General features: G+C 42.4%; 1 protein-coding gene across 4 annotated transcripts in view; it reads right to left on the bottom strand.

The window, feature by feature from the left end:
• The window catches only part of PHF8 (PHD finger protein 8), a 105,512-nt gene that overhangs the window by 54,062 nt on the left and 32,531 nt on the right, over window positions 1-18,919 (bottom strand). For all 4 annotated transcript variants that reach the window (XM_025372238.1, XM_025372241.1, XM_025372239.1 and 1 more), the window contains exons 8-12: window positions 17,611-17,773; window positions 8,134-8,221; window positions 7,706-7,812; window positions 5,427-5,518; window positions 965-1,054 (exon numbers count right to left, since the gene is read on the bottom strand). In XM_025372238.1, the coding sequence (XP_025228023.1) occupies window positions 965-1,054; window positions 5,427-5,518; window positions 7,706-7,812; window positions 8,134-8,221; window positions 17,611-17,773 (540 nt within the window). The remainder of the gene's footprint in view (window positions 1-964; window positions 1,055-5,426; window positions 5,519-7,705; window positions 7,813-8,133; window positions 8,222-17,610; window positions 17,774-18,919) is intronic.

Below are 18,919 nucleotides of genomic sequence, written 5' to 3'. Positions count from 1 at the left end.
GGTGTAGGCAGTGAAACATGCTGCAAGCAGTGAGGCTAGAAGCATAACTTCCCAGCTCACTTTGACCACCCTTCAGCATGGATGTATATATCCTGGGCACTAAATAAAACTTTACAGCTTCTGAGCTTAAAGGAGTTCTCCTCTGGTGCCTCTGCTACTTCACCATCCCACACCAACTTCTCTCTTTGCTATAAAGTCTACTAATAACAATGGCTCACATTTATTGAGTACTTACTCTGCCAGGCACTGTGCGAGGGGCTCTACATATACTAGCTTTTGATCCTAACAAAATTCTGAAAAGTCAGTGTTATCCTCACTTTATAGATGAGGAAACTGAGGCTCTGAAAGGCTTGCAAGTGACAGAGCAGGAACCAGAACCCAGGTTTCTCTGAATCTCTTACCACTATACCTTACTGCCTCGTGGTATATGCCACCTGTTGAAACATGGCTTTGTAATCATCTTCACCCCGAGAGAACTGTCATTTTGCAGAATGCAGAGACTGAGTCAAAATATTAATAACAACAACAACTACAACTACCACCACCACCCACCACCACGACCCACCATCAGAATTTATTGTGCACCTACTGTGTGCCAAGCACTCTATTTTTGTGCTCAACTCACATTACCTTACCTAATCCTTTAACAATCCTTGAGTAGGTACAATTATTCCCCATTTTAGAGATGAGGAAACTGAAACTCAAAGAGGTTAACTTTGCTCAGGGTCCTCTACTAGGCTGAGTTCTTTGTGGGCAGGCACTATTTATGTGTTTTAAGAACCTAGCCCAATGTGCGGCACACTTGAAACACAGTAATAATTATTTGAATAAATGAATTGTGTCTTTGGTAGGGTCTTCCCGACCCTTCCCCTGGGCTCTCATGCTAACTGCAGAGGCCTAACCTGCCACTTGAGCCTCAAAGGCCTTTCCAAATGCCTTCTCTTCCCTGCCCCATGCTCCTTACTTCCACCAGGCGGATCTCCCTGGCCAGATCTTTAATGAGCTGTACGGTTCGCACTGTCTCCGGGATCTCATCCTCATGGTCTGGCAGAGCCTGTCAAACAAGAGGCATGAGGAATAAACCCACACATAAAGAGACAACTGATTTTGGACAAATATGCCAAGACAATTCAATGGAGAAAGGGTAGTCTTTTCAACAAATGATTCTGGACCAATTGGATATCCACATGCAAAAAAAAAAGAACCTCAATCCATATCTTGCACCATACACACAAACACAAACGTAAAATGGATCATAGACCTAAATGTAAAACCTAAAACTATACACCCTTTAGACCATGCTTGTCCAACCCACTGCCCAGGATGGCTTTGAATGTGACAACACAAATGAGTAAAATTTCTTAAAACATTATGAGACCTTTTTTGTTTTTTTTTTGAGATGGAGTTTCGCTACTCTTGCATAGGCTGAAGTGCAATGGCATCATCTCAACTTGCTGCAACCCCCACCTCCTGGGTTCAAGCGATTCCCCTGCTTCAGCCTCCCCAGTAGCTGGCACTACAGGAGTGAACCACTACACCCAGCTAATTTTTTGTATTTTTAGTAGATACGGGGTTTCACCATGTTGGCCAGGCTGGTCTTGAACTCCTGACCTCAGGCGATCCACTCGCCTTGGCCTCCAAAGTGCTGGGATTACAGGCACGAACCACTGCACCCAGCCTATGTGATTTTTTGTAATTTTTTTTTTTCTTTTTTAAGCTCATCAGCTATTATGTGTGGCCCAAGACAATTCTTCTTCCAATGTGGCCCAGGGAAGCCAAAAGGTTGGAAACCCTTGTTATATTTTATTTACTTCTTACTATTTTTTTGAGACAGTCTTACTCTGCCACCAAGGCTAGAGTTCAGTGGTGTGGTGGTCTTGGCTCACTGCAACCTTCGCCTCCCAGGTTCAAGCAATTCTCATGCTTCAGCCTCCCCAGTAGCTGGGATTACAGGCATGTGCCACCATGCCTGGCTAATTTTTGTCTTTTAAATAGAGATGGGGTTTCGCCATGTTGGCCAGGCTGGTCTCAAATTCCTGACCTCGGGTGATTCACCTGCCTCGGCCTCCCAAAGTGCTGGATTACAGGCGTGAGCCACTGTACCCTGGCCGGAAACTCCTGCTTTAGACAGAGGAGAAGTTCTTTGTGGCCTTCAGTTAGGCAAAGATTTCTTAGACAGGACATAAGCATGGACCCGAAAAGAAAAAAGTTGATCAACTGAACTTAAAAAGCAAAACTTCTTTTTGAAAAACCTGTTTCAGCACCTCTGCTACTTTGTAAGCCACAGACTGAGAGAAAATATTTGTAAAACATCTATCTAAAAAAGACAGTATCAAGAGATATTAAGGAACTAAGTTGTGGGTTTGGGCCACACCTCTCAAAAAAGTCAAGGACCTCAGAGAGATCAGCGGGGACAAACCAGCCTCTCCACTTGTGAGGAAGGAACTCTGTGCTGAGCAGCAACTGGCCCACAGCTAGCTCAACAGCAACCCAGAGCGATCCCTGTTAGTTGTCTCTTTTGTTTGCCCTCTTTTTGAGTACCAAGATTTACATTTTTATGTAGATCTCAAGGTTTTCCTTTGTGACTTTTCACTTCATTTCTGTATCCAGAGGGCTGAGAGAAAATTCCTCAGCATTTCCTTGTTTCTCATGGTTTAATTCTCTTTTTTTTCCTTTAACTCTTTTCATCTATCTGGTGTAATTTATTTTCGTGGCTAGGTGGGGAGCTGAGAAACCATCTGACCCAGCTAGATAATCTTATGGCTTCCTCCTTCCCAGACCAGGGTCTCTGGAAAGGTAAGGGAGCAGGTTCCTCCCCTACAAATCATCTGCACTTCACAAGAGTCCTTCCATGAGCATGGGCGTCTCAGAACTATGTTCTACTCTACTCCAGCTCCCACTGATCACTGTTTGGGGCCATCCCTTGGTCCCTGGGTCCATCCTGAGTCATGAGTGCTTAGGGCACACCCACCTCCCTTTTGGTGTTTTTGGGACACAGTCACTCTAAAGTTCACTCCGTGGGAGGGGTCAGAGATGAAACCCAAGGTAGCCACACCTGAGAGGTGTGGAGAAACAGAATCGCAGGCTAAGGTCCAGGTATAGGTGAGCCCAGGGAGCAAGGGAAGGCTCAAAATATGAAATCCAAGAATATCTGGGGGGAAGGTTGGCAACAGGAACTAAGGAGATTGTACAAGTTAAGCCTGCAGTGCAGTGACCTTTGGTCACAATATATCCAGAAAAGGGAGTATCTAAAGCCTAAGATTACATGTTGACATTTCTTCTTTTCTTGATTTCTTGGTGTGTTCTTTAAATTCAGTATTCTGAAAAGTTAATTCGTTCACATGGATCAAAAATCAAATATTGGTGCTGAGAAGGAAATTAACAGCTAAAGGCTTACATTAGAAAAGAAAGCCAGGCCAGGTGTGGTGGCTCACGCCTGTAATCCCAGCACTTTGGGAGGCTGAGGTGGATGGATCAGGAGTTTGAGACCAGCCCGGCCAACACGGTGAAACCCCATCTCTATTAAAAATACAAAAATTAGCCAGGCATGGTGGCACATGCCTGTAATCCCAGCTACTCAGGAGGCTGAGGCACGAGAATCACTTGAACCCGGGAGGCAGAGGCTGCAGTGAGCTGAGATCGTGCCACTGCACTCCAGCCTGGGCAACAGAGCAAGGCTCTGTCTCATAAATAAATAAATAAATTAAATTAAATGATATTGAAAAGCTTCATTCCTACCCTGTCCCTGCCATCAATCCCACCCTGTTCCTGCCATCAATCTCATCATCCTACTCCCACAGGTAACCATTTTCATTAGTTTCTACATCCCAGATCATATATTCAGGCAAGTGTACACTAAGATAATTCTTATTTCCCCCGTTTTTACATATAAAGTGGCACACTATACACATGGTTGTGCACCTTTACTTGACAAATTCTGGAGATCTTTCCAAATCAGTACATACAGAGCTTTTTTTTTTTTTTTTTTTTTTTAAATAGCTGATTAGTGTTCAGTTGGATAAACGGACACTTGCACATTTCTAAAACCCACTTTGGCAGTATGCATCAAGAGCCTTACATTTTTTCATATACTTTGATTCAGTAATTGTTCTTCCAGGAATCTATCCTGAAGAAACAATCAAGAAATGAGGGACAAAAACAGACATTTACTGTATGATTCTTTAAAACTATTCCCTCAAAGAAATAAAAAGGAGGCCGGGCGCGGTGGCTCACGCCTATAATCCCTGCACTTTGGGAGGCCGAGGCGGGCGGATCACGAGGTCAGGAGATCGAGACCATCCTGGCTAACAAGGTGAAACCCCGTCTCTACTAAAATACAAAAAAAAAAATTAGCCGGGCACGGTGGCGGGCGCCTGTAGTCCCAGCTACTCGGGAGGCTGAGGCAGGAGAATGGCGCGAACCCGGGAGGCGGAGCTTGCAGTGAGCCGAGATGGTGCCACTGCACTCCAGCCTGGGGGACAGAGTGAAGACTCCGCCTCAAAAAAAAAAAAAAAAAAAAAAGAAATAAAAAGGAAGCAGCAAAAAGCAAGTAGTTAGGCAAGGATGGTACATTCCTGCAAAAGAATATCACATAACTATCAAATGTTTCTGGAGAACTTTGGTGACACAGGAAAATTAAGATAAACCAATAGATTCAAACACAAAATTGGATATACAGTTGACCCTTAAACAACATGGGTTTGAAATGTATGGGTCCATTTATATGCAGATTTTCTTCTGACTCTGCCACCTGGGACAGCCAAGACCAACCCCTCTCCTTTTTCTTCCTTCTCAGCCTACTCCATGTGAAGACAAGGATAAAGCCCTTTATGAGGATCCACTTCCACTTTATGAACAGTAAACATACGCTTTCAGCTTACTTTATTGTAATAATACAGTATATAACACAAATAACATATACAAAATATGTGTTGACTATGTTACTGGTAAGGCTTCTGGTCAACAGTAGGTTGTTAGCAGTTAAGGTTTTAGGGAGGCAAAAGTTATATGTGGATTTCTGACTGCATGGGGGGCAGGGTCTGCGCCCCAACCTCCACATTGCTCAAGTGTCAACCACACGGTGTGACAGTAATTATGTTTTTAAAATGCACATAAAAAAGACCAGAAGGAAATGTAGGCAAGTGTTAAATAGTAGTTCCCGCTGAGTGTAAAAATTATAGGCAATAATTTTCCTTCTTTATGCTCTTCCTCATTTTTCTAATACTCTAGGGTAATGTTGTATTACTTTTTATCATCAGAAAGAAAGATTTTAAAATGTAATCTAAGGAATCCTAGCCCAGGCCTCCACTCTACACCCAGGGGCCCACAAGCTTCTCTGGACTCTTCTGTCTCTCCAAAACATCTACCAAATCCAGTCCCTACAAAGGGCAAAATTCCTGAGGAGATAGAGAAATATGCATATTTACTTCTTTCCTTGTCCAGGCTCTAAAGGCCAAGTTCAAGGCTTTGCCACCATGGACCAGGTAGGAAGCAGGGTGTCTCCTGTTCTCTCGCAAACCTAAAGGAGGAAAGAGGAAAGCAGAGTGTCAACAAAGCCATGCAGGAAAGTGAAGGACTTGGGACTTTTGTTAAGACAACCAGAGAAAATGCTCAAGGTTCTGAGCACCACTGCAGATCTCAGTTCTTCCAATAGTGTTCGTTTACTGAGTATCTACTAAGTGCTAGGAATGTGATATCTATTATCTCATTTAACCCTTATACCTATCCTGTAAGCAAGGTATTATCTTCATTATACAGCCCAGGAAATTGAGGTTCAGAGAGGCAAAGTCAAGACCAAAGGCACACACCTAGTAAGTGCTAGAGCCATAACTAAAACCATGTGTATTTGAATCTGAGGCTTGTGCCCCTTCCATGACATTACTGTGCCTGTTGGGTTTCAAAATGAGAACACTCAGGAGGACTATGAATTCTACCTACACAGACTTGAAGGGCCATTAATGTACAAGATGGATTAGCTGTGTTCTGCCTTATGTCAGGAGGCTACTACAAACAGCCAGATTTAGGCTCTATAAATAATCTTCTACTGAACCAAGCTGTTTAGAATAAGTAATGAACAGTTAGTCATCCAACATCTGATTGAAAACTTAAGTGACAGTCTAGGTGGCAGAGTAAGAGTTTGAGGTATTGGCTATGAGGCTGTACTCATGGCCCCTGAGATTCTTTGTAACTCATCAATACTGATTTCTCCTGGCCAAGTCAACTTGAAGAATCTTAGGCCTAAGTAAGGGACCCATTCTATTCTCGATCACATCAGGGAAGAAGAAACCCAGTAAGCAAATTGGCTTCCAACTGGGCTAACGCCCAGGAACCAAAACAACGATGCCAGGACGGTCAGGACTGGGCCTTATCTCCAGGGGAAGCAGATCCAGGAAACTCTCAGACTATCCAGATTGAGCTTTTTATCTTAACCAGCAGGAAATAGAGATACTTTCACTGTGATCCAATATTCTCAGTCACACTTGCTAAACAAAAAGGTTAAAATCCATGCCCTGCCATGTATTATGCTGAGTAAAAAAGTGAATCTGAGAAGGTCACATACTATATGATTCCATTTATACAATATTCTTGAAATGACAAAATTCAGCCAGGCGTGATGGTTCTCACGCCTGTAATCCCAGCACATTGGGAGGCTGAGGCGGGCAGATCATGAGGTTAAGAGATTGAGACCATCCTAGCCAACGTGGTGAAACCCCGTCTCTAGTAAAAATACAAAAATTAGCTGGGCATGGTGGCATGTGCCTATAGTCCCAGCTACTCCGGAGGCTGAGGCAGGAGAATCGCTTGAACCCGGGAGGCGGAGTTTGCAGTGAGCAGAGATTGCGCCACTGCACTCCAGCCTGGTGACAGAGCAAGACTCCATCTCAAAAAGAAGAAGAAAAAAAAAAGTACAAAAACTAGCTGGGTGTGGTGGCGGGTGTCTGTAATCCCAGCTACTCAGAAGGCTGAGGTAGGTGAAGCTTGAACCCAGGAGGTGGAAGTTGCAGTGAGCCAAGATCACGCCACTACACTCCAGCCTGGGTGACAAGAGTGATACCCTGTCTTGGGGGGGGAAAAAAAAAAAAGAAATGACAAAATTATAGAAATGGAAAACAGATTAGTGGTTTCCAGAAGTTATGGATGGTACAGGGGGGACAGTGGGTGAAACTATAAAGGGCTAGTATTGCTGGGTACTGTGGCTCATGCCTGTAACCCCAGCAAAAGGAGTCTGAGGTGGGAGAATCGTTTGAGGCCAGGAGTTTGAGACCAGTCTGGTCAACATAGCAAGACCCTGTTCATACAAAAAAATTACAAAATTAGCTGGGTGTGGGGGCCCGTGCCTGTAGTCTTAGCTACTCGGCAAACAAAGGCTCCTAGGAGGATTGCCTGAGCCCAGGAGTTTGAAGCTGCAGTGAGCCATGATCGCACCACCGCACTCCAGCCTGGGTGACTGAGTGAAATCCTGTCTCAAAAAAGAAGGGGCTGGGGGCTGGGTGGGTAGCACTAGGGAGATTTTTTTTAAAGCACTAATTACCACTTTTTAAAAATTGAACATATTTAAGGTACACAACATGGTTTTAATTTACATACTGAGATCTTTCTGGTGATGAAATAGTATCGTGTCTTGACTGCGCTACTTACACATACACACACACTCATTCACTCAGGGGAGAGGGGCAAAAAGGACAGTTGGCAAAGGGCTCCATACCACGAAAGATGTCCAGGATGTGCTTTCCCACGTACCAACAGATGGTCTCAAAGTTGGGGAATTTGAAGAGGTCTGCTGTGCTCAGCCGCTTCTCAATCTCATAGGCTCTAGAAGGAGGAAACAAAACAACAAAAACAAGGATTCATTTACCGAGCACCTACTATGAATCAGGTATTGTTCTGGATGCTTTGTATCTCTAATCCTCAAAACGACTCTGCAAGATCTGGCTTTATACATTAGGAAACTTGGGCTCAAAGGTTATATAACTTGCCCAAAGTCAAATAACTACTAAGTGCAGAAAAGGTGTTAATCTTCAGCTGAACATGATCAGGAACAAGGAACCATTCCTTTCTGGCTTTCTACATTGTACTCCTCACTCCAGCAGACAGGAATGGCCAACATGGAATCACCATAGTTTCAAGACTCACTTGAGCTGCATCTCGATGTTAAGGCTGTGTAAGAAGTTCCCTCCAAAGGCAAGGCAGTCCACAGGCGTCAGCACAGCATGGATCCATCCTGCAGTGTAACAGGGTAAAATCAAAGCTGGCAAAGGGCCTTTCTTCCTCTGGTTATCTCCACTACCTACTCATCTCAAACCCAACTCCTTAAGAGCAGTTAGCCTCCAAACTGGCTCCCCAACACCAGATGTTCTCAAGGTGTGGTCCAAGGAATCCTCAGGCTCCCTGAGACTCTTTCAGAGAAGCTGAGATGCCAAAACTATATTCATGAGAATATTATGATGTTCTTTGCCTTTTTCACCCTTATTCTCATGGGTATACAGTGGAGTTTTCCAGAGGGTACATGATGTGATATCAAACAGAATGAAAGCAAAAGCAGATCTGGGGATCTAACAATTTTTGATTAACCCAGATATTATAGAGATTTGCAAAGATGTAAAACAATGTCACTCTTCCCACTAAACATTTTTGAAAATAGTTTTCATAAAAAATTTTTATTTATGCTAACATGTAACGGGCTTATAATTATTTTTTAATAAATTAGCAAGTATTTTTAAATTTTCTATTTTAATTTATATGGTAAAAATTGATAAATATAAACCACACAATAAAAAGCTCTTCTGGGTCCTTAATTTATTTATTTATTTATTTATTTATTTATTTATTTTTTTTTTTTGAGACGGAGTCTCGCTCTGTCGCCCAGGCTGGAGTGCAGTGGCCGGATCTCAGCTCACTGCAAGCTCCGCCTCCCGGGTTTACGCCATTCTCCTGCCTCAGCCTCCCGAGTAGCTGGGACTACAGGCGCCCGCCACCTCGCCCGGCTAGTTTTTTTTTTTTTTTTTTTTGTATTTTGTAGTAGAGACGGGGTTTCACCGTGTTAGCCAGGATGGTCTCGATCTCCTGACCTCGTGATCCGCCCGTCTTGGCCTCCCAAAGTGCTGGGATTACAGGCTTGAGCCACCGCGCCCGGCCTGGGTCCTTAATTTTTAAGAGTATAAAGGAATCCCAACTGTTTGCAAACCACTGCTCTACAATAATCTCATATCTATCCTTCACATCCAATCCTGAGCGATATATCTAAAATATAAATTAGGGTCAGGCGTAGTGGCTCATGCCTGTAATCCCAGCACTTTGGGAGGCCGAGGTGGGCGGGTCACCCGAGGTCAGGAATTTGAGATCAGCCTGACCAACATGGCAAAACCCCGTCTCTACTAAAAATAGAAAAATTAGCTGGGCATGGTAGCAGGCACCTGTAATACCAGCTACTCGGGAGGCTGAGGCAGGAGAATCGCTTGAACCTGGGAGGCGGAGGTTGCAGTGAGCCGAGACAACACCATTGCACTCCATCCTGGGCGACAGGTGTGAGCCACTGCGCCCGACCTATATTATTCTTTTTATCTTTTGGTACATCTGAAATATTTCATTAGAAACTAAATAAACAAATAAACCTTCAATGGCCCTCAATCGCCTCTGTGGTAAGTTCAGTCGGCCTACCTTTTCACTTTCACCCACCCCAGCCCTTGTTGTTTAAGCTCTAGTATCCATAAGCTGCGTCACACAGTTTTGGTTTGCTTCCACCTTTCCCTATGTCTGAAATACCATTCCTGTCTTAGTTAATCCCTACTCACCCTTCTAGTGTTGCTCTCCTAAGATTTTCACAAACCTCTGGGCTAGACTAAGCGCTCTTCTCTGTGCTTCCAAAACTAAGGGTGAATACGTCTATTGGTGCTATTGTGGCTAGTAGATTATACTGAAACAGCCTATCAGTCTTTTGTCCTTAGCACTTAGCCCAATGCTAGGGCACACAGTAGACACTCAATGCTTGTGGCACTAAGTAGATTGCACCTGGTGTGTGGGCATTTCTACCAAGATGTAAATTAATTAACTCAAACCGCTAATGGGCAAATTCAATTCACCAGTTACTAAATGCCCAGTATAGAAAAGTCATTATGGAATAGACCAGGCAAAGGATTCAAAGACGGGGCCGGGCGCGGTGGCTCAAGCCTGTAATCCCAGCACTTTGGGAGGCCGAGACGGGCGGATCACGAGGTCAGGAGATCGAGACCATCCTGGCTAACAAGGTGAAACCCCGTCTCTACTAAAAAAATACAAAAAAACTAGCCGGGCGAGGTGGCGGGTGCCTGTAGTCCCAGCTACTCGGGAGGCTGAGGCAGGAGAATGGCGGGAACCTGGGAGGCAGAGCTTGCAGTGAGCTGAGACCCGGCCACAGCACTCCAGCCTGGGCGACAGAGCGAGACTCCGTCTCAAAAAAAAAAAAAAAAAAAAAAAGGATTCAAAGATGGATGAATAAATGCCTGGGAACAGAAAACTATAAAAGAGAAAAGCAGATGTGGGTGGGAGTTGGGTGGGGAGTGAATGACCTGCCTCACCATGTATTAAACATTCTAAAAAACCAATGAAATCGTACCAATAATATTGATAATTGAAGAGAAAAACAGACTTGTAAAACAACAGACAATCCAATATATATAAGACAATATATGGTTAGACAAATATAGAATTATATAACAAGAATTTGAAAGAAAGCATTGTAAGAATACCTTAGTGAGCAATTCCAAACATGCTTGACACAAAAATAGAAAATAGAAATTCTCAGCAAAGAAATACACAAGAAACAAACGAAAATTTTAGGACTGAAATGTACTGTATCTGGGCCAGGTGTGGTGGCTCACACCTGTAATCCCAGCACTTTGGGAGGCCGAGGTGGGCGTATCACGAGGTCAGGAGCTCGAGACCAGCCTGACCAGCATAGTGAAACTGTCTCTACTAAAAATATAAAAATTAGCCGGGTAAGGTGGTGCGCGCCCGTAATCCCAGCTACTTGGAAGGCTGAGGCAGGAGAATCACTGGAACACAGGAGGCAGAGGTTGCAGTGAGCTGAGATCGCGCCACTGCACTCCAGCCTGGGTGATAGAGCAAGACTCCGTCTCAAAAAAAAAAAAAAAAACTCTATCTAAAATTAATGCAATGGACAAACTCAACAGAAGAATGGAGACAATAGAAGAAACAGAATAATTCGAAGACAGAGAAACCGAAATTACCCAATCTGAACTTGAACAGAGAGAAAAAAGACACAGAAAAATAAACTTAAGGACTTGCGGGACTAAGACAAGATATATAACATTCATGTAATCAGAGATCCAGCAGAAGTTAGAGTATGAGTCTAAAAAAGTATTTCAAGAAATAATGGTGGCCTGGCGCGGTAGCTCACACCTGTAATCCCAGTACTTTGGGAGGACAAGGCAGGCAGATCACCTGAGGTCAGGAGTTCAAGACCAGCATGGCCAATATGGTGAAACCCCGTCTCTACTAAAAATACAAAAATTAGCGGGGCATGGTGGCACATGCCTGTAATCCCAGCTACTTGGGAGGCTGAGGCACAAGACTCACTTGAACCCAGGAGGCGGAGGTTGCACTGAGCCGAGATCGCACCACTACACTCCAGCCTGGGCAACAGAGTAAGAGTCCCTCTCAAAAAAACGAAAAAAGAAAACAAAAAAGAAAAGAAAAATAATGGCTAAAAATTTCACATATATGGCAAAAGACATAAACCTACACATTCAAGCAGCTCAGTGAACACATTCAGCATTATAAACCCAAAGAAATCCATGCCAAAAAAAACACATCATGGCCAAACTGCAGAAAACTTAAGAAAAAAAAAAAAAAGAATGAAAGTATCAAGAAATGATACATTATCTATTGGGGAAAAACAATTCAAATGATAGCCAAAATCTCATCAGAAACCACAGAGGCCAGAAGGAAACAGCAAAACATTCTTTAGGTGTTGAAAGAAAAGAACTATTAACCCAGAGTTCTATATCCAGAAAAATATCCTTCAGGAATGAAATAAAAAAAAAATCAAGACATTTACAGATGGAAAAAAACTAAGAACTTGTCGACAGTAGACCTACCCTGAAACTCTCAACACCAGAAAGGAAAACAGAATAGACGAGTAAAAACATGGGTAAATACCACAGAATTTCCTTCTCTTGAGTTTTCTAAATTACACTTCATAGGGAAAGCAAAAATTATAAAACTTTGTGATACAGTTCTCAACATACGCAGAGAATAGAAGCCCTCTTGGTGTAGTGGGTAGCACGACAATCTCATAATCAATGTATGAAGAGAAATATTTAAGACAAATACGGCCGGGCGCAGTGGCTCAAGCCTGTAATCCCAGCACTTTGGGAGGCTGAGACGGGCGGATCACGAGGTCAGGAGATCGAGACCATCCTGGCTGACACGGTGAAACCCCGTCTCTACTAAAAAATACAAAAAAACTAGCCGGGCGAGGTGGCGGGCGCCTGTAGTCCCAGCTACTCGGGAGGCTGAGGCAGGAGAATGGCATGAACCCGGGAGGCGGAGCTTGCAGTGAGCCAAGATCACGCCACTGCACTCCAGCCTGGGCGGCAGAGCGAGACTCTGTCTCAAAAAAAAGAAAAAAAAAAAAGACAAATACATGGAAAAATGTAAAACATGACTAATTGTAGAAAAATGTGAAGGATAAAGGGATGTAAAAAGAGGTAAGGTTTTGGGCCTGGTGTGGTGACTCACGCCAATAATCTCAGCACTTTAGGAAGCCGAGATGGGTGGATCACTTGAGCTCAGGCGTTTAAGACCAGCCTGGGCAACATGGCAAAACCCCATCTCCACTAAAACTAAAAAAAAATCAGCCAGACGTGGTAGTGTACATCTGTGGTCCCAGTAACTTGGGAGGCTGAGGTGAGAGGACTGCTTGAGCCCGGGAGGTCAAGGCTGCGGTGAGCTGTCATCTTACCACTGCATTACAACCTGGGTGACAGAATGAGATTCTGTCTCAAAAAAAAAGAGGTAAGGTTTCAACCCTTCCCTCAAACAGGTAATATGTAAATACTAGTAGACTGTGATATGCTATGTATGTATAAAGTAATAATTAAACACTAAAAAATAACTAGAAAACCTATATGAAAGCTGAACCAAAAAATTATTATGAAAATTCAAGGGACTGGCTGGGCCCTATGGCTGACGCCTGCAATCCCAGCACTTTGGAGACTGAGGCAGGTGGATCACCTGAGGTCTGGAGTTCGAGACCAGTCAAGTCAACATGGTGAAACCCCGTCTCTACTAAAAATACAAAAAAATTAGCCAGGCATGGTGATGGGTGCCTGTAATCCCAGCTACTCGGGAGGCTGAGGCAGGAGAATCGCTTGAACCCAGGAGGCAGAGGTTGCAGTGAGCTGAGACCGCACCATTGCACTCCAGCATGAGCAACAAGAACAAAACTTCATCTCAAAAAAAAAAAAAAAAAAAAAAAAAAATCAAGGGGCTAAATAATACTGAAGAAGAAAAAGTTGGAGCACTAGCACTTCCCAATTTCAAAACTTACTACAAATGTACAATAATCGAGATGGTGTAACACTGTTAGGAGGATTGATAGAATAGAATTCAAGGACCAGAAATAAACCCCCATCTTTGGTCAACAGATTTTTGACACAGGTGTCAAGGCAATTCAATGGGGAAACAACAGTCTTTTCAAAAGGTTCTGGGACAACTAGATAACTACATACAAAACAAAGAAATTGGACCCTTACCTCATACCATATACAAAAATTTAAAAATGGATGAAAGATCTAAATGTAAGAACTAAAACTATAAAATGCTTAGAAGAAAACTTAGGCATAAATCTTCATGAACTTGAATTAAGCAAGTCTCTTAGACACCAAAAGCATAAGCAAATAAAGAAAAAAATAAATTGGACATCAAAATTTGTAACTTTTGTCCTTCATAGGACACTATCAAAAAAGTGACAAGACAGCCCCAAGAATGAGAGAAAATGTTTGCAAATCATATATCTGGTAAAAGTCTAGTATCCAAAGTATATAAATTCTTATAACTCAACAATGAAAAGACAATCTAATTAAAGAATGGGAAAAGATTTAAATAGCTATTTCTCAAAAAAAAAAAACAAAACTATACAAGTGCCCAATGAACATGCAGAAAGATGTTCAACATCAAAGGTCATCCAGAAAACAGAAATCAAAACCTCAATGAGATACTACTCTACACCCATTAGGATGGCTACAATCATAAAGAGACAGCAATAAGCATTGGAGGAAGATGTGAAGAAACTGAAATTCTCATAATTACTGTTGAGAATATAAAATGGTGCATGCAGCTGCTTTGAAAAGTTTGTCAGTTCCTCAAAAAGTTAAACACAGAGTTACCATATGACTCAGCAATTCCCCTCCTCGATATATACCCAAGAAGAAATGAAAACACATGTTCACACAATAACTTGTACATGAATGTTCACAGCAACACTATTCATAACAGCCAAAAAGTGCAAACAACTCAAATGTCTATCAACTGACTAATGGATAAACAAAATGCGGCATATCCACACCACAGAATATTACTCAGCTGTTAAAAAGAATGAAGTGGCCAGTGCAGTGGCTCACGCCTATAATCCCAGCATTTTGGGAGGCCGAGGCGGACAGATCACGTGGTCAGCAGATCGAGACCATCCTGGCCAACATGGTAAAACCCTGTTTCTACTAAAAATACAAAAATTAGCTGGGCATGGTGGCGCGTGCCTGTAGACCTTGCTACTTGGGAGGCTGAGGCAAGAGAATCGCTTGAACCCGGGAGGCAGAGGTTGCAGTGAGTGGAGATCACGCCACCGCACTCCAGCCTGGCAACAGAGCGATACGCGATACTCCGTCTCAAAAAAAAAAAAAAGAAGTGCTGGCTGGGGAGCGGGAGTGGCTCACATCTGTAATACCAGCACTTTGGGAGGCCTAGGTGGGTGGATCACCTGAAGTCAGGAGTTCGAGACCAGCCTGGCCAATATGGTGAAACCCCATCTCTACTAAAAATACAAAAATTACCCAGGCAGTGGTGGCAGGTGCCTGTAATCCCAGCCATTCGGGAGTCTAAGGCAGGAGAATCGCTTCAGCTTGGGAGGTAGAGGTTGCAGTGAGCCAAGATCGTGCCACTGCACTCCAGCCTGGACATACTGATAAATGCTATAACATGGATGATTCTTGAAAACATTATGAGTGAAAGAAGCTAGACACAAAAGACAGCATATTACAACATTCCATTTATATGAAACATTCAGAAGGTGAAATCCATATACAAATGAAGTTAAAAACGGGTTGTCAAGGGCTGGCAGACAAACGAATAAAGAGTGACTGCTAATGAGTATAGGGTTTCTTTTTAAAACAATGAACATTTGGGCCAGGCGCAGTGGCTCACGCCTGTAATCCCAACACTTTGGGAGGCCGAGGCGGGTGGATCACCTGAGGTCAGGAGTTCAAGACCAGCTTGGCCAACATGGTGAAATCCCATCGCTATTAAAAACACAAAAATTAGCTGGGCGTGGTGGCATAAGCCTGTAGTCCCAGCTACTCGGGACGCTGAGGCAGGAGAATCACTTGAACCCGGAGGCAGAGGTTGCAGTAAGCCGAGATCATGCCACTGCACTCCAGCCTGGACAAAAGAGTGACTCCATCTCAGAAAATAAATAAATAAAATAATGAACATTCTCTGGTATTAGATAGCAGTGACGTACAACCTTGTAAATATATAAAGAACTGAATTGTACCCTTCAAAATGGTAAATTTTACAATATATAAGATGTATCTTAATTTTTCAAAAGCTCATTTAACTTAATGAAAATACAACATATCAATATTTGTGTGACACACCTACATCAATGCTGAGCGGGAAATTTAGGGAAAGTCTGAAATCAATAAACTAAGCTCTCATCTCAAGACTACAAAAAGAGCAAAATAAACCAAAAGCAAGCAGAGGGAAGGAAAAATAAAGATAAAAGCAGAAATCAATACAACTGAAAACAAAAAGACAACAGAGAAAAATCAATAAAACAAAAAGTGGGCCGGGTGTGATGGCTCACCCCTGTAATCCCAGCACTTTGGGAGGCCAAGGCAGGCAGATCACGAGGTCAGGAGATCGAGACCATCCTGGCCAACATGGTGAAACCACGACTCTACCAAAAATACAAAAATTAGCCAGGCATGGCGGCCGGCACCTGTAATCCCAGCTACTCGGGAGGCTGAGGCAAGAGAATCACCTGAACCTGGGAGGCAGAGGTTGCAGTGAGCCGGGATCGGGATCGCACCACTACACTTCAGCCTGGGTGACAGAGTGAGACTCTGTCTCAAAAAAAAAAAAAAAAAAAAGTGGCTCTTTGGAAATATCAATAAAAATTGACCAATCTGTAGAAGACTGACACAAACAAAAGAGAAAGCACAAATAACTAATGTCAGGAATGATACAAAGAATACCACTAGACACTTGGAAGATATCAAAAGGGTAATAAGAAAATACTATATGGCCGGGTGCAGTGGCTCATGCCTATAATCCCAGCACTTTGGGAGACTGAGGGAGGTGGATCACCTGAGGTCAGAAGTTCAAGACCAGCCTGGCCAACATGGTGAAACCCCATCTCTACTACAAACTAAAAAATTAGTCGGGCGTGGTAGTGCAAGCCTGTAATCCCAGCTACTCAGGAGGCTCAGGCAGGAGAATCTCTTGAGCCTGGGAGGCAGAGATCACAGGCAGACGAGATCGCGTCACTGCACTCCAGCCTGGGCGACAAGAGTGAAACTCCATCTCAAAAAAAAAAAAAAGGAAAACACTATGAACAACTCCACACATACATCCGACAATTTAGATTAAATAGACCAATTCCTTGAAAAGCAGATGATCGCAACTTACTTAACACAAAATACAAAATCTGAATAGCCTTACGAAGATTTTTTAAATTGAATGTTAATTTAAAACTTCCCAAGAAAACAAATCTCCAGGCATATGTGATTACACTAGAGAATTCTACTATACATTTTAAGAAAATTTAACACTAATTCTGATTAAAGAAATGAAAGAAAATCTAAATAAGTGGAGAGATACACTGTATTCATACAAGACCCAATCAAGTAAAGATGTCAACTCTCTCCAAATTGAGACAACTGGGGGATTTTTTTCACAATAAATATACTCAAATCTCACCCAAGACCTAAGAATTCATAATTCTAAGAGTGAAGCCCAGGTACATACTGTTTAGGAAAAAAAGCCCCATCCCCACCACAGGTCATTCTGACTTAGAGCCCAGAATGCCAGCCTCCCAGGCACTACCCCTAGAGTTACGGGGCTCAGAGTCATGTTCTCTATTTTCACCAAGATGACATCAACCCAGGACAAAGAAGTCCATCAGCCTCCTCCTGGACATTCCCCACTTTCAGCCTCCCCAGGTGACCATGCTGCTCACTGACTACCCCATGAAATTTCTTGAGGCCCAGTTCTGCACCTTTGGCTGATATGAGAAAGACATCCCACATAATCAGATTAATATGCTATGGGGCCAAAAGCTCCCTTCTTCTTTCCACCCTCCCTGAACCCTCCCAGAGGCACCCAAGGGAAGACCTGTGGGAATGAAAAGTGTCTGTCCTTGCTTCACGGAACACTTGTAGCACTTGTCCACCTGGTCCCCAAAGAACATCTCATTCTGATTAGAGGAACTGCTCCAGCACTCAAAGAGAGTCAGATTGGCATTTGTTGGGCGAATCAGGTAGAAGATCTTTTCACCCTGAAACAAAAAGAGGTTGAAGTGACAAAAATACCAAGGGTTTCCAGAAAAGTCCTTAATGGGTACTCCAAAAGGCTATTATTTCTCCCATGCTCCAAAATGATGGCAATATGCCAGATTTCTTGCCCAAACCCATCCAAGAATCATTTTTATGTGGATTTGGAAAACTTCAAAAGGTCACTTTGCTTTTTGTACTTTTAAGTTTCTATAAACTTGACAAAAACAAATTGGAAAGGGCATTTCAAACAAAATTGTTCAAGTTAAGACAAATGTACACCAAGTGTTCCTATTTTAGACACAATGCCAAATAAAAAATGGCCTCTACAGATGAGTAGATCAATACTAGTAGCCTTAGGAGAATTTAAGGCCACATTACTGATGAGAAGAAAATTGAATTTGCCTTCAAATGCCATTTACAGAGTGTTCCTTCCCACACCTGCAATCAAAGCCCAAGGACTTCTGGAAGATTATATGTTATGTGATTATCTTTTGGAAGAACATTTATTTCCTAATTGTGTTTTGCCTGGATAAACATCAGAAAGATAATTTGGCAAAAAAAAAGAAAAAGAAAAAGAAAAAGAAAGAAACAAAAACCCAGTAGCACAAATATATTCTCAAAGCATGATTGGTTTAACCAATATTTCCCAATAATAAATTTCAATGTAGAAAAGTAACACTAGAAATAACAGTTGTACAACTGGAGAATTTTGAATCAGATCTGTAGATTAGGTACTAGTATATCAATGTTAACTTCCTGATTTTGATAACTATACAAATTATTTAAGACATTGTCTTTGTTTTTAAGACAAAGTTTTAAGACAAACCTGTAGTTAAGAACTACAACTGAATTATTAAGATATAAAGGAATACTATGTCTTTACATGCAAATGTCTCAGGAAAAAATATATATATAACCATTTTATTGTGTTTGCTTTAGAGAGAGAATATAATAAAATGGTAACATTTGAGGAATCTCGGGGAAGGGCAGAGATTCTTCCCATTATTTTTGAACTTTTCTATAAAATGAAATTATTTTAAAATAAGAGTTAAACCTAACATTTGCATAATAGCACTTTCATTTACACATTCTAATTCCTACATGATAAACCAATGGAAACAACTAGTTAAGGACTTGTGATCACTTGG

Source organism: Theropithecus gelada, chromosome X (genome assembly GCF_003255815.1).
Source record: "Theropithecus gelada isolate Dixy chromosome X, Tgel_1.0, whole genome shotgun sequence".
Lineage (NCBI taxonomy): Eukaryota > Metazoa > Chordata > Mammalia > Primates > Cercopithecidae > Theropithecus > Theropithecus gelada.
Note: the sequence above shows the minus strand (reverse complement) of the source record. Positions and strands in the feature narration are given on the sequence as shown.